Source organism: Bemisia tabaci, chromosome 6 (genome assembly GCF_918797505.1).
Source record: "Bemisia tabaci chromosome 6, PGI_BMITA_v3".
Lineage (NCBI taxonomy): Eukaryota > Metazoa > Arthropoda > Insecta > Hemiptera > Aleyrodidae > Bemisia > Bemisia tabaci.
This window is the reverse complement of record NC_092798.1, coordinates 3,706,410-3,722,106: the sequence shown is the minus strand read 5'-3', so window position 1 is coordinate 3,722,106 and position 15,697 is coordinate 3,706,410. Positions and strand designations below refer to the sequence as shown.

At 37.4% G+C, this 15,697-nt stretch overlaps 1 protein-coding gene across 2 annotated transcripts in view; it reads left to right on the top strand.

The window, feature by feature from the left end:
• Positions 1-13,249, top strand: part of LOC140224740 (transitional endoplasmic reticulum ATPase TER94-like) — a 30,960-nt gene extending 17,711 nt beyond the window's left edge. For both annotated transcript variants that reach the window (XM_072301190.1, XM_072301191.1), the window contains exons 7-12: positions 7,984-8,196; positions 8,789-8,972; positions 9,290-9,414; positions 10,983-11,147; positions 11,519-11,673; positions 12,410-13,249. In XM_072301190.1, coding sequence (XP_072157291.1) covers positions 7,984-8,196; positions 8,789-8,972; positions 9,290-9,414; positions 10,983-11,147; positions 11,519-11,673; positions 12,410-12,503 — 936 coding nt within the window. In that variant the 3' untranslated portion in view covers positions 12,504-13,249. The remainder of the gene's footprint in view (positions 1-7,983; positions 8,197-8,788; positions 8,973-9,289; positions 9,415-10,982; positions 11,148-11,518; positions 11,674-12,409) is intronic.
• Positions 13,250-15,697: the final 2,448 nt, after the last annotated feature.

Sequence of the window (15,697 nt, the reverse complement as noted above, 5' to 3'; positions counted from 1 at the left end):
CGTCTGCATAACAGATTATATTGATATTCGAATTGCCTAGCCGATAGCCTCTCTTGAATCTAACTGCATCAATTAGCTTATCCATTAACAAATTGAATAGAAAAGAGCTGAGCGAGTCCCCTTGTCTTACTCCTCTATTTACAATGACTACATCAGAGGTTCTCTCCCTGGTGACTTTCCGTGTCTTGGTGTTCGAGTTCAAGTTGGCAACTATCTCGATAAGACACCTGGGGACATTCCGCTCGTTAAGTATCCGCAAAACATCTGTTCTCCGTATGCGGTCAAATGCCTTCTCCAAATCCACAAAACATAAAAATAAAGGCTTATTGAACTCAATGGATTTCTCTGCCAATTGTCGTACCATGAATATGGCATCGTTGCACAGTGGGAAAAACAGCCGATCTAGCGCCGAAAAAGTCGGAAAATCGGCATCAATGAAAATGGCCAAAATTGGTATGTATGTGTTCCTGAGGATCTACTGATCAAGAATCAGTCATTTTTTACTTCATAAGGGCGACCTTATCAGCGATAATCATCAGAAACGCACCGGGTAGCGCGCTGCTGATGGAAGACCGCCTCTGAATGCTTACATTCAATGGCCTTCTGTATCTATTAAAGAGCGTCATGTAGTTACTTTTAATTTTTTTTTTTGCAATGGCTGACCTATCTAAACGTATGGATATCATTTTTTTTTCTTAAATCCAATTTTTTAACTTACAGCAATTTTTTTAAGTTAGCCTCCAAAATAGTGCCAAATTCAAACTTCCATAGACTGTATCTTTCGAGATCCACTCGGAACCACCGAAATATTTATGTCCAGTTACTCGTCATACTATCAAGAATACGATAATCCTTAGTTTGGTTGCGCATCCTTGCGCCAGTAGGAGATATTTGATGAAAAGAAAGTGGAAATGTGCTGAGAATGAATGTTTACCTTTGGGTTTTGGCGTCAGATTACAGAGCCGCTTGGGGAGAGTGCGTGCGCAGTGCGCTGTGCGTGCAACTCAGGCAACCCGTGTTTAAGAGCAACGGTTTCAGATCCAACGTTTACTTGAAGTGGTAGCCTAGCTGGTAGAGTTACTCACCATTATGACGAAGGCTGTGAGATCAATCCTGACCGACGTCGCGATATTTTAAATTACTTCCGTGCAACTTTTAATGTTTCACTTCACAATTGCTGCCCTTTAAAAATGGTTTCATTTCACACTAAGTCTTGAGAAGAAAAACATTAGATGCATTGAGCGAAAGGAATTAATTGCTAAAATTTTCAAGTAATGACAACACTTCATTTTACCTTTCTGAAAATAAAATGTATTTGTAAAACGATAATATGGATTTATACTATTAAATTTCCTGTTTGACAACACTTCATGATAAATTAAATGTTCGGAACTTAACTATATCCTAACAAGAATTAGAAAATAAAGTAGGACACATGATTATCTATTAATTAGTAGGTAAGAGCTGTTCCATTGTGCAACGTTTTATTAGGAAATTTAAAATCCCAAGCGTGTTTTTCCTTCTCATTTGCTCTTAATATTGAATACGTGCTAATTAAAATGTCAATCTCATCAATTAACATCTTTAGTAATACGTTGCGGATTACATTCATTCTCACTCCTAACTTCACCTTGAAACACCCACACACAACCACACAAACTTTTCCAAAAAAAAGTGAAAAATTAGAGACTTAAGTACATAGTATAATGAAGAAAGTAACCGACAATAGCATAAACGACGAGAAATATTTTATTTTAACTCTGTTGGCCGATCAAAGACCACAAACCGAAACACAGTCTCAAGGGAAGTAAATTACAGCTGATCTCTTGACTAAATTTGGCTCAATAACTCTTGAATTCACAAAAAGTCGGCGCATAATGTTGTTATTAGTGAATGGCTAATTATATAAGACCGATTAAGTGTGAAAAACCAATGGGAAAGTGAACGACCCGAGCGTCAAGACTTTTTCCGCGCTAGATCGGCTGTTTTTCCCACTGTGCGTTGGTGCCTCTGTTTTTTCTAAACCCTTGCTGTTCTTCGGCCATATGCTCAATCTGCTCCAAAATATCTTTGAGAACGGATGTAAATAGCTTGGAGCACGTGTTTAGGAGCGTAATACCGCAATAATTTTCAGGTACAAATTTGTCACCTTTTTTGAAGAAGGGAATGAGGCAGTTCGGCTGGTGAGGGATTGGCTTAAAAGCTGTTGCACTCTATGTAAAATTTCACCAGAAAAACGATGAGCACAATAAAAAGTTTTGAAAAAAATTGCTAAGGGGAGAAAATGCGATTTTAAAATCGTGCCCCTCAAAAACGTTATTTGAATCCGGGCCGTGGCGCGAACGCCGATTTTTGACGTCACACTATAGGTGACCACCCTTGGTTTATTCCGAGTTAGTCCGAACAATATGGCTGCTGCCCGGTTTGTTTATTTAGCGAAAGTTTCTAGCTGTATATTGTGATTTAGTGGTAAAATTTGACGAGAAATTTGTTGAAACATTTGGTTTCGTCCGAAATTAACTCTTTCTTGATGAAAAAGGCGTTAAAGTTCGCGAAATTTATTCACCGGGCGACCGCGAGTGAGCATCGGCTATCGGAAACGATGGGCTCGTAAACAAACGAAGATTGATAACAGGAAAGATCCAAACAACTCGGAATCTTTTAATTTTCTTTACCTTTAAACCATTTCTGACTTCTACAAAGCATCTGAAAATCAGTTTTATCGTATTTTACAACCTGGAGCTAGAGTCTATCGGCTCATTGTGATGTGTATTCAGAGCATTCTGAAACAGAAAGTCAGTTCTCATAAGTTCACACCCAGACATTCTTTTCTTGGATCATTCGCTTTTCATTTTCGCCTCAAATCAAGTGTTTTGTAGTTTCCTTATCTGAAGTATGTGGTTTTGAATTCATACAAGAGTTTGAAGTTCATCTTTTTTAGCATTAAAGCCTGTTGAACCCTCAAACTTTACCGATATGATTACAGTTCAAGGTTCCTCTGGTCCGTACCAAGTGATTACACATCAAAGATGTGTCTTATGGTTCTTCAAATTAACAGTTCAGAAGTAAATTAGAGACTACAGTAACTTAATCCACTCCTGCCCTTTCCTTCAGTGTTTGTGCGTGTCTGTTCTTTATGCGTTACCACTCTAGTGCATACACCGGTAAAGTAGGTTAGATAGGTATTATCGCATATTTTCTACTAGCAGTACCTTCTTTTAAGCGTTCTAATTTAGCAAAGAAATTCCACCAGTTGCAGAAAATTGTGTGCGTAATGAATAAGTGAATATGAATACCTCCTTTTGGTGACTCAAAGTTTCTCAGATCCGTCTTAAGGAGGTTTTGCATGTAGGTGCATGCTCAGTTTTGCCAGATGAAATTACTGCTCTAGCAGCTTCAAATTTATACTTTGATCTCTGATTCACTAATAAATGACACTTTATGGTGTCATTTACATTTAATCAGTTCAAAGCTAATTCGACAATGAATCATCAAAGGTCCGATTGAGGAAGAAATTTTCCGGTGAGTGCCACGGCTGAATCAACATTCCAACTAGACTTGCGAAGGTATCAACCCAAACAAACTCATGAGGAAGTGATACCTATATGGTAAGTGATAATTCTATTAAGGCTCTTTCATTTCTTAGGTGCGGTGTGCATTAAAAATTTCTAAATCTGCTCATCTGCAGTCATATACTTGAAGAGGAGTACAACATGAAATGTAGGTGAAGTAACGAAATCGTGGGAATGAGTTAATCCTACAGCTTCTCTCCACTGAGACACAGATGAAGTAATCTGAAAGCCTTAAGCTGAAAGTTGCCAATGATGGAGGTTCCATGGTGTTTTTCCTGCCTTGAAAGATAAGGTTGTGCTGCAGGCCTTAAGCACTATGGAAAATTTGAAATATTGTGATTTTAAACGCAGGCTACACTTCATCTAAGAATATGGAAATCGGTCTCAAGTGCTTTCTCAGGTAACTTTCAGAGTTTTTATTTTCATAGATAAGAGACAATCATCAGATGATTATCCTACTATTCATGGTATTTCTGATTGAGAGTCAACTAGTTCACTTGATGCGTTCACTTTCCTTTCAAGGAATGAAATATTAGAGGTGACTCTCAAACACTGCAACCGAGAAAGGGCCTTTTTGCATCCAGTGCCTCAATTACGTATTGACTACGGTGTTCAAAACTTCTACTTTAAGTTTAGATTTTAAATGGAAAACAAGTTGACTTAACGCCCTACATATTCACAAAATTTTCTGCACGTAGAAGATATAAATATCGCACACATTTCAGAAATTTTGTCGAATAATTTTTCCATTAGGACATCAAGAGAAGCAATCAGACTAAAACTTAGTGAATCTAGGTAAGTACTTTCTCAGATTAGCCATGCCACTACTTTTCCACACTTTTTCATTAATCATTATCCACAAAGTTAAACATACTTAATCTAAATGTTACACTAAACTTGTGTATTTAACCTGATAGTACCTCAGTAATTATAATTATCTTACCTGTTAAACTGAATGATGCAATGAAAAAAATTTCACTTCGAGACAGATGATCATTTCCTGGTTGATACCTTCGCAAGTCTAGTTGGAATGTTGATTCAGCCGTGGCACTCACCGGAAAATTTCTTCCTCAATCGGACCTTTGATGATTCATTGTCGAATTAGCTTTGAACTGATTAAATGTAAATGACACCATAAAGTGTCATTTATTAGTGAATCAGAGATCAAAGTATAAATTTGAAGCTGCTAGAGCAGTAATTTCATCTGGCAAAACTGAGCATGCACCTACATGCAAAACCTCCTTAAGACGGATCTGAGAAACTTTGAGTCACCAAAAGGAGGTATTCATATTCACTTATTCATTACGCACACAATTTTCTGCAACTGGTGGAATTTCTTTGCTAAATTAGAACGCTTAAAAGAAGGTACTGCTAGTAGAAAATATGCGATAATACCTATCTAACCTACTTTACCGGTGTATGCACTAGAGTGGTAACGCATAAAGAACAGACACGCACAAACACTGAAGGAAAGGGCAGGAGTGGATTAAGTTACTGTAGTCTCTAATTTACTTCTGAACTGTTAATTTGAAGAACCATAAGACACATCTTTGATGTGTAATCACTTGGTACGGACCAGAGGAACCTTGAACTGTAATCATATCGGTAAAGTTTGAGGGTTCAACAGGCTTTAATGCTAAAAAAGATGAACTTCAAACTCTTGTATGAATTCAAAACCACATACTTCAGATAAGGAAACTACAAAACACTTGATTTGAGGCGAAAATGAAAAGCGAATGATCCAAGAAAAGAATGTCTGGGTGTGAACTTATGAGAACTGACTTTCTGTTTCAGAATGCTCTGAATACACATCACAATGAGCCGATAGACTCTAGCTCCAGGTTGTAAAATACGATAAAACTGATTTTCAGATGCTTTGTAGAAGTCAGAAATGGTTTAAAGGTAAAGAAAATTAAAAGATTCCGAGTTGTTTGGATCTTTCCTGTTATCAATCTTCGTTTGTTTACGAGCCCATCGTTTCCGATAGCCGATGCTCACTCGCGGTCGCCCGGTGAATAAATTTCGCGAACTTTAACGCCTTTTTCATCAAGAAAGAGTTAATTTCGGACGAAACCAAATGTTTCAACAAATTTCTCGTCAAATTTTACCACTAAATCACAATATACAGCTAGGAACTTTCGCTAAATAAACAATAGGGATGTTCCGATTATCGATTACTAACCGATTAATCGATTAATCGGTTACCTTTCGATTACGATTAGTACTCGATTACGTCTTCCCCGATTAATCGTCTAATCGATTACTTCAAACGATTAATAAAAAATAATCGATAATCGTATACAATCGATTACTTCAAACGATAATCGATTAATTCAAACAAAAGGTTGATCCACCTCCAGCCATGGGTCACGTCAGATAAAACCACCCAAACCAAATGTGATTGGACTTTTAAGTATGACGTCGGCTGGCACTAAAATCTGATTGGCCCCCCGGCTGTAGATGTAGCTGCAGCTGCGGTCTTGTTCTTTCTTACTTTCTTTCTCAATGGAGAATTTGCAAGGGTCTGAAATTTGATGAATTTCCTGTTTAAGTGGAATCCTCTGAGTGAACTGAACACGAAGATACCCTTGATTCATAAATTGAGCAATTATTAGAGGAGATATGACAAAATAACCGATTCTGCTAAAATACATGTGTTTAAATGGGAAATGCCGCCAGATGACGTCACAAGGCGGCACATTTTCTCACTTTTAAATCAATTTTTCTCCAATTTCCCATGTCAGAAAAAAATTATGAAAAATATTGCGAACTCAGCTCATTAGGCACTTTCAGATGAAGCAATAAAAAAATTGTGTGCAAATTCTCCATTATTTCATTTCTTCTTGTGCTACGATCACATCAAATTTTCCAAACCAAGTATTCCTCGAAATTCCATCAGTCTGATTTTAATGTTTAATCAACTCTGTAATTCAGCGATATCTTATTCATTAGCAAATGAAAGTTTTCAACGCCTTTTGAATGAAAATTATTCTTGTGTTGTTATGTTATTACATTCTATCGTGCATGTGCACGTGAGCCTATGCAAAATGCCCTTGCACCCAGCGCGTCAATTTTAAGTCCTCATTTTGGACTCAGTCGAAAAACATTTTTTTTCTTGAATGAATTTTTCAACTAAGTAGACAAACAATTATTTCCGTATAGACTGTAAGTATGAGGAACCCGATTTTGAAAGCAACAACCTCATCTCTTTGTATGGTGCAGCTTCAAAATTTTACCAGTTCTTTATTTAAAATTTTCTTCGTAAGATTTAAGATACAAATGCAGGCAAAACTGCCCAAAATTTTAGGTATTATAACAGAAAATAAACAAAGTAAGAAAACTACTAAACAGCTTACTTAGATGGTAAAAAATAAGAGATTCAAAAAGCATTATCAAAGCTTTCGATCTTATCGATTAATAGTCGATTATTAATCGATTAATCGATTATTTGATTCCGATTAATCGTAGTAATCGATTATTAAAACTAGGTTACTACCGATTACGATTAATCGATTATTTGACTAATCGAACATCCCTAATAAACAAACCGGGCAGCAGCCATATTGTTCGGACTAACTCGGAATAAACCAAGGGTGGTCACCTATAGTGTGACGTCAGCTCTCAGCCCGCGCGATTCAAACAGCGTTTCAGAGACCTTCAATTTTTGGCATTTTTGAAGTAAGATTTCTCAGGCCAGAGGGCTCAAAAAAAATCTGAAAAAAATTCTGTATATTCATTTCACCAAGGACTTTCATAATATGTAATAAAAAAATTCAGCCGAACTGGCTCATTGTGAAACTATCCTTCCAGTCTTCCGACATTTTCTTTTCTTCCAAAATTTTTTGGAACAGACGATGCATCCACACAGCTAGGGCTTTTCCACCATATTTAACGAATTCATTTCCGATGCCATCTGGCCTCTCCAATTGGTCCAGGTAATTTTCTGTTGTAACGGGTGATCAAAAAACGTGTTATTAATCCTCAATTCATTTATGGAGCAAAACTCAATGAGTTCCTCGCCGCTATCATTCAAGGTGGGCTCATTGAATCTATTTTTGATCCCAGGTACAACATTATTCCCAACACGAGCATTCCAGTCACCCATCATGATTAACTTTTCCCGAGCTGGTATTGTGTCGATGACTTTTTGTAAAGACTCATAAAACGCATCTCTCTCTGGCTTTCCTCTACTCATATCCGGCGCGTAAATTGATATCAGATTTAATATATCTTGGCCTAAGCAGATGATAACTTTTAGGATCCTTTCGCTTATATAATCGATATCAATGATATTATCAATGATCATTAATATCGTTTACATCGCAATATTAATATCGTTTTTCAAATTTGCACGTGATTGTAAGTTTAATGCTGGGCTTTAGTTTTACTCATGAACGTTTCTGATTTTCAGTACCCTGTTGAACATCCTGACAAGTTCTTAAAGTTCGGTATGCAGCCGTCTCGCGGTGTGTTGTTCTATGGACCACCAGGTTGTGGTAAGACTTTGTTGGCCAAAGCCATAGCCAACGAATGTCAGGCCAACTTCATCTCAGTCAAAGGACTGGAGTTACTCACCATGTGGTTTGGTGAATCAGAGGTTAACGTCAGAGATATTTTTGATAAGGTAAGATTTGGATACTTCAATATCTACCCTTCTCCTTTTTCAATTGGATGCAAAAATTTACAGTGGAAACCTAGGTGAATTTGAAAAAATAAAAGAAAGTACCACTCGTCTATTGAATTGACTGGATCATCATAGGATTATAGTTCGCAATCTGGTCTGGAACAAAATACTCCAAGGCTTTATCAACAAAGGATGGTAAAACGACATTTCTTAGCCTGAGATAGATAGAGGGGTTTTCCCCCAAATTTTCATGCAGATAAACTCATTGAGATTCGCATTTTTGGGATTCAGCCATGGATAAAATACTGCACGTTCATGCACTTTTCAAAACTTCCAGTTTAGATGGACAGCTCATGTTAAAACTGGCCCGACCAGAATAAATAATACAGCTCTCATAAATTTTATTTAAAAGTGAGAATCAGTAAGTCCGCCCAAATTATTTAAAAATGCTCAAAAATATAAAAATAGAGCGTCTTCTGACTCTGCTTTTTCTCAAATTTGGACAAAAAACCTCTCTTAAGTGTAAATATAAATCAGTTTACGTAATAATATTTTAACTTGAAACTAAATGCTGCATGATTTTATTTTACAGGCACGTGCAGCTGCTCCCTGCGTATTATTCTTTGATGAGTTAGATTCTATTGCCAAATCAAGAGGTGGTAATGTAGGAGATGCAGGTGGTGCGGCCGATCGTGTCATCAATCAGATTCTAACTGAAATGAATGGTATGGGCGCTAAGAAGAATGTCTTCATCATTGGAGCTACGAATAGGCCCGGTATGCATAGCTAGTTTTATTTTCAATATTATTCAATAAAAACCAAATGACTCCTAAAAAGCGAGGGACCACAAAAACAGGAATTCCAGCCAACCCTGTTTTTGACCACCTTAATTTTCTGCTCTTAAAAGTCAACTTTTCTCCTTGTTGTCATCATCAAAACCAATCAGACAAAGAGAGCCAAATGTTTCAATTGGTGTAGGAAAGAATTGATTTGCCTTTCTTACTCTAATGATGTCTATCAGTGGCTCACTGATGGAGAAGTTAAAGTATATTTACTACTTATTTTTGCTAACTATTTTTATTTCCTTCTACAGACATTATTGACCCTGCAATCCTCAGACCGGGACGATTAGATCAGCTAATTTATATTCCTTTGCCTGATGAGAAATCGCGTGAAGCTATTTTCAAGAGCAACTTAAGAAAGTCACCTGTTGCTGGTGTAAGTTATGTTTTACTGTCAAGTTACCTTTTTTTTTTTGCTTCGTTCGAACAAAAGCGCCCTTTACGGACAAATATAAATATGTATTCAGATTTTTTTCATGAGCCTGTTGCAAACTTTAGCTGGAACCAAAATGAGAGCTTTATTTGATGAGAATTGGCCAAAATATTATGATGAACACTCTGGCAAGGTCGGAAATTCACTTCTTGCCCTTCAATTCATGCCAGAAATTTGTACTCTTTTAAAATAACATCAAGCAGTGTCACAAACTACTCTCATTCAACATGTTAATTTTCCTAGACTCCAAGTTTTGTTCTTGTCAAAGTTAAAAACCTTTCCCTTCGAAATTGTTAACCTTTTGTTGATGTTAGTGTGATGACCAGGGAAGTCAACTCGGGAGTTTCTGTAGCGTCTCGGGCCAGAGTGAGAGATAACATTGCATCTGTCCTTTTTTACAGCTAGAAACACTTGTTTTCCCGGCGGCAGGCACAGTATGCTGATTCAGCATCCCCCACTGCTGGCCCGCGGTGCTCCGGAGGCGACGAGGATCCCCGGTCGCGACTGCAGATCTAGGTGGACGAGAGCTTCCGTGGTGCACGGAGCTCGACCTCGGGATAGGTTTTCTTTGTAGGATTTGACGAGTGAGATTGAAAGGAGCGTCCGTGAGAGTCGGAGCTGGTTTTGTAGGATTTGGTCGGTTACGTCGGATACGTTGGTTGTTTCGTCTGCGTAGGACTTAGTTGATTTTTTTGGTTTCACTATCGCCTTCAACGGTTAGTTTCGCCCCTCCTTTATTGGTCGTTTCGTTTCCTATCTTTTTATTCTCAACTTTACTAGTCTTCTCTTCCTTTTTTTATTCTCCATTGTCAAGTTTTATGTAGCTCCTCCTGTATCTTTTGAATACAATATTTATTTAGTTTACTCACGTCAAGTCTCTTTCACTTTGTTCATTCTGACTCTTCCCATAGTTCTTTTTTTTTCTCTCTTTCCCTCTCTTTTGACTAAGAGCAAGAGGCACGGTCTGGCCGTTGTCTTGATTGGTCTGGCCAATCCGCTTTTAGTCCCTTACCTTTACTGCTCTCATCTATCCACCTTTTCCTGAGGGCAAGAGGCACGGTCTGGCCGTGTCTTGACTGGTCTGGCCAGTCAGCCCCAAGGAATTTTTCCATTCTTTCTCTGTTTGAAAGGAGAAAGAGGCGCAGTCTGGCTGTTGTCTTGATTGGTCTGGCCAATCATCCCCTTTCCAAAGTTTCTCCTTCATGACTATCCACCTTTTCCTTAGGGCAAGAGGTACGGTCTGGCCGTATCTTGACTGGTCTGGCCAGTCAGCCCTAAGGGTAGTTTCCATTCTTTTCCAAACAAACGCAAGAGGTACGGTCTGGCCGTATCTTGACTGGTCTGGCCAGTCAGCGTTTGTTCATCATCTTTCTCTTCATACCCCCTTTTTCTCCCCTAGATCTCGCTGTCTTCTAGAGGGGGATATTATCTTTGTTTTTCTTTTTTTTCTTTTTTTTTGGTCGCCACATTAGAAAGAATTCTTGTTTTAAACTTGTTGTTAATGTTTTCAGGATGTGGATCTAACGTACATAGCCAAAGTTACCCACGGTTTTTCGGGTGCTGATCTGACGGAGGTGTGTCAGCAGGCTTGCAAACTTGCCATTAGGCAGTGCATTGAAGCAGAAATCAAGAGGGAACGAGAACGTGCAACCAATCAACAGCAAGGAGCAATGGACGTATGTACCTCATTTATAATATTTCATGTGATCAGATACCTACTCCTTAATCGGACATTTCAAGAATCCTAGAATCATTTAGTTTGTATCACTGAAATATATTTTCATTTACAGTTTGCGAAAGCACTCGTGTCAATTTTTGATTTGCATAATCAAGAATTTCTCTCACCAGGAGCGTTATTTGTGTCTGACACTGAATCTGTTACCGTACTTCTGTAATCTAAAGATGAATTTCAGGCTGCGAGTCGCCAAAGTTTTATTTTTCAACTGTCTAAGCTTTTTTACTTTGGGCCTGGAATGAGAACTCTAATATTCTGTAGCAATGCAACTTTATGTCTGTCTGGTAAAATTACTATATTTTTGATTTTTAGATGGACGAAGATGACCCAGTTCCAGAAATCACTAGAGCCCATTTCGAAGAGGCGATGAAATTCGCCAGGCGGTCGGTGACAGATAACGATATCAGAAAGTACGAGATGTTTGCACAGACTCTACAACAGATTAGAGGATTTGGAAATAACTTCAGGTATGTTCATTACTTATGTTCCATCAGCATCAATAGAAGGCTATGAAAAATCATTTTTCATTAAAGTTTCCAGGATCTGAAGGATTCTGAAAAACCGCGGGTAACTTTGGCTATGTACGTTAGAAACCCATCCTGAAAACATTAATAACAAGTTTAAAACAAGAATTTTTTCTTACATCAACAAAAGGTTGACAATTTTTCAGTATTCATTGAAGAAATTATTGAGAAACTCGATAATGATGAAAAATCTAGAATGATACTCGACGTCTTAAAGATGAAATGGAGGCTTTCCAAGTTTATTTATGCCTCTTCAAGCAGGAATTACTAATTGCCCTGCTGAAAGAATAATGAACTGTTTTGATCCGAAACTTCCTGAACGTCTTGTGAAAATCAGGAAAAATTCTATGCCGAATTTCCAGGAATATGGCTCATCCAATTCCATATCACTATTTTTCCGTTAGCAAGAATGCATCTTCTTGAATTTCTTCGAATTTTGACCTGCCTCGATAGACCTTGAGCAAGTGCTGAAATCGGTCCTAAATTATTTTATTGCATGCTTAAAAAGTAGTCCTGAATTTTTTTTTTTTTTTTAAAAAAAATGTAAAATCCAACAAATGTTGAAAACGAACAGTTCTATGAATTGATAGCTTTTGATTCTTGGGTTTCAGGACCAGTAACTTCAAAAGCTCCCACAGTTTGATTTAATTGCTAAAAGATATGATTATATTTGTTGCAGATTCCCGACAGCAGCACAAGGGACAGCTGCTCAAGGCACAGGCGGGGACCAAACCTCGTTTCAAGATGACGGGGATGATGACTTATATAGTTAGTTAAATTAAACGAAAAACGGCAAACATGAATGCGTACATACTCCCTCAAGCTGTGTGTGCTTTGTATGTACATGGATATTGATTTACTTGTAGGTTTTTTTATTTATTTCTTCTTTTTCTATTCAAGCTGAAAAGTTAAATTCAGGAAGCTCATGCCTCCCCGTAAAATTTCTGCATCCTCCTGAGTTTTTACTGACCATACACGCAATCTTGATTTAGAAATCTTGGGAGTCAAATTTTTACTGAATCCTGAATTTTTTTTACAACGTTTGTACTTTTCTCTTTTGTTTTTAGTCCACTGTATCCCTCAAAGTTTTATGTTTTATTTCTCTATTTTATTGTATCTAAATTTTTGAGGCAACTTTGGAAACGGGAACTTTTTGAGCAAATTTAACAAGGCTAGAATTTTTGGAGTTCCTTGAGTGGAACCTTAGCCTGCGTTTCTTACTCCATCCTCTGCTCAGATTAGGCCGAAACTCCAGAACGTTCGGTGATTTATTCGTAGTAATTTTTTTTTTTTTTCTTTAATTTCCCTTCTCCTAATGAAATGTGCGTTAAGTTTAAGCTAATTTTGTAAGAGACTTAACTAAAAGTAAGAGAGCTGCAGAAAATTCAAGCTGTCATGCCAATAAATCAGCAATGAATTCTCCGTTACTTTTATTCCTTGGCAAGATTTCGATTTTCTCTTTACGTTCTCTGTATTGATGTACAGTTCTTGAATCAGATTAAATGGTTTTTAGAAGTTATATATCTTAGTTATTATGTTTGAACTGTTCTCATTATTCCTCATTCTTTTGTTTCCTTTTGTCCTTGGAATTATATTAATATTGTGATAAATATATTTTTAAATTTGTAAAAATTTTCTGAGTTTTATCCTCCTGAAGCCTGTAAAGTTTCTCAACTGTTCTCTCGAGCATGCGGACGTTGAAAGTTAGCCCCGATGCACAATGAACACTAAAAGGAGTCAAACCAACTGCCTTGAAATAGGTGTTATTTACCTAAAATTTTAATATCTATTTCACCGCTCACAATTTATAATCTCTCTCCTCATTCATCCTTTTAAAAATGGTCACTAAAATTTTCCTTTATAATGTACAATAAAAAAAATAAATAAAAAAATCATTGGAGGGTTTGAAAAGGTGAATACAGGCACGCTACCCCTGCAAGCTATTATAGCTTGAATATTTGATTAATCATGAAAAATGTTCAGATTATTTTCAGAGAATTAGATTCAGACTATGAGATGGATGTCTCTGTAGTAACTATCAAATTTGTAGGCCCTTAGCACTTATCATCTGGAAATATCGGCAAAATTACGACAAATTTTCTTCTATCATAGACAATATTGATCAATGAAAACCTCTGACGTAGCTTTGTCTTTGTTTTCAAAAGAGCCTTAAAATTTGAACCTAAACTCCTGACCAACTATGCACATTGCACAAATCAAATTCGTCGAAATAAGTCAAAGCAAATAAATTTCATTATTCAAAACCGGTTTCACATGGTTCTAAAACTGCGTAGATTCACCTTAACAACTGATAGTGATCTGATGCTTAGATGTTTGCGATCTGTCAAAATGCTCACTTTGAATTCCGTTTTATTAAACAAGTAGATGGTGTCATTCTTTGTTTTCCCAAGAGTGATTCCTACATTTATTGTCAGATCTTACTATTTCCTGGCTTTCTACAAAATTCGACTGTCAATTTAGCTTTTTAATAGGTGAAATGATCTTCTGAATGTATGAAAACATCGGAAATCAATCCATGATAGAGAATGGCATCAATTGTTTACTTAGAAATTTAAAAATAAAAATACGACAATTGAAAACTTTGGAGTGAGATGAGAGGAGGCTGCTCCCAGCTCCTCCCCCTCCCCCCCCCTCATGTACGCACCGTCATTGCTTATTTGGTCGCACGGGAGAGGTGGGTGGCATCTGTGAGGAGTTCGTACTTCTTAAATGCTCCTACAGAGTGCGTACTCCTGCAAAGTTCAAACGCATTGACTGCCATAACTTTTGAACAAAGCGACGGATCAACTTGATCTTGGGCTCAAATAAAAGCTCTTACCGAGAATTTTCATTTTATGTATAGTATATCGTCTGTTTTTGGTAATTTTTCAATGTGGAAAAAACCATTGTTCGATTTTTCAAGCCCAAAAAATTCAGTTTTTCGGGTTTTTCTATGAAAGGGAACGCAAGAATCATTACCAAAACCAATTTAAATGAAAGCCCTTGATTCAAGTTTTAAAACAAGCTATTGTTGAACTTAGGGAAACAAATGGTTCAAAAGTTATGACCGTTCTAAGTTGGCTCGGCGCGCTATTTTCGAAGCGCGCGGAGTGTACACATACATGTGCCAGGGTAACACTCAGTAACCTTGATTCACTCCCCTTTACCCTTGGAAATATTCAGCCCCTTGGGAGTTAGTTCATCATCCTTCAATATCAGTAAGTATCTAACGTTCACTCACATAACCCTTGAGGAAACCACCATAGAGAAAAAAAAGGAGGTGTTTGCTTTTCGGGCATCTTGGAATTTTTTGATGATTTGATGACGTAGGTTGGTACAGCTACGTCCCCTTCATGCTAAATGTCGCCGTACCGACCTACGTCATCAAATCATCAAAAAATTCCAAGATGCCCGAAATGCGAACACCTCCTTTTTTTGCTCTATGAGAAACCACAAAAAATCTGAGAAACTAACGGTTGCCCTAATGTACCTACTTTTGTTGGAAAATTGTAAATTCAAGTTACCTAATTGGTGCAATGTGACAATGCGATAGCTATTCAATCCCTCCCCCTCCCCTGTCACCCTTTTCCTGTGAGCCTTTCCAATAGGTACAGATGCATTTGACTACCTCAGGTAGCTCTGCTAATTTCAACTACCTATTTCCAGACTGATCACTGGTCAGTGGGTGCCATTAAAATTTCCGCTGAATGTGTATGTGCTTCAGCAGATGTTGTTTACTTTCCATTCATTCAGGATTTTCAAATAGCTAATAGTTTCTACTTAATATTTTATGGCCACACCTTTTTCCATTCAAAAACTAGCTGATATAAACTACCAAAAAAAAAAACCCTCAAAAACATTTTCGGGCAAAAAATCCGGTCGAGGAAATTGACGGCTTACATCTTATTAACCAAAAACATTCCCTTTCACCCCTCTAAGAAGGTTGATAAAACTAAGTAACTATGAG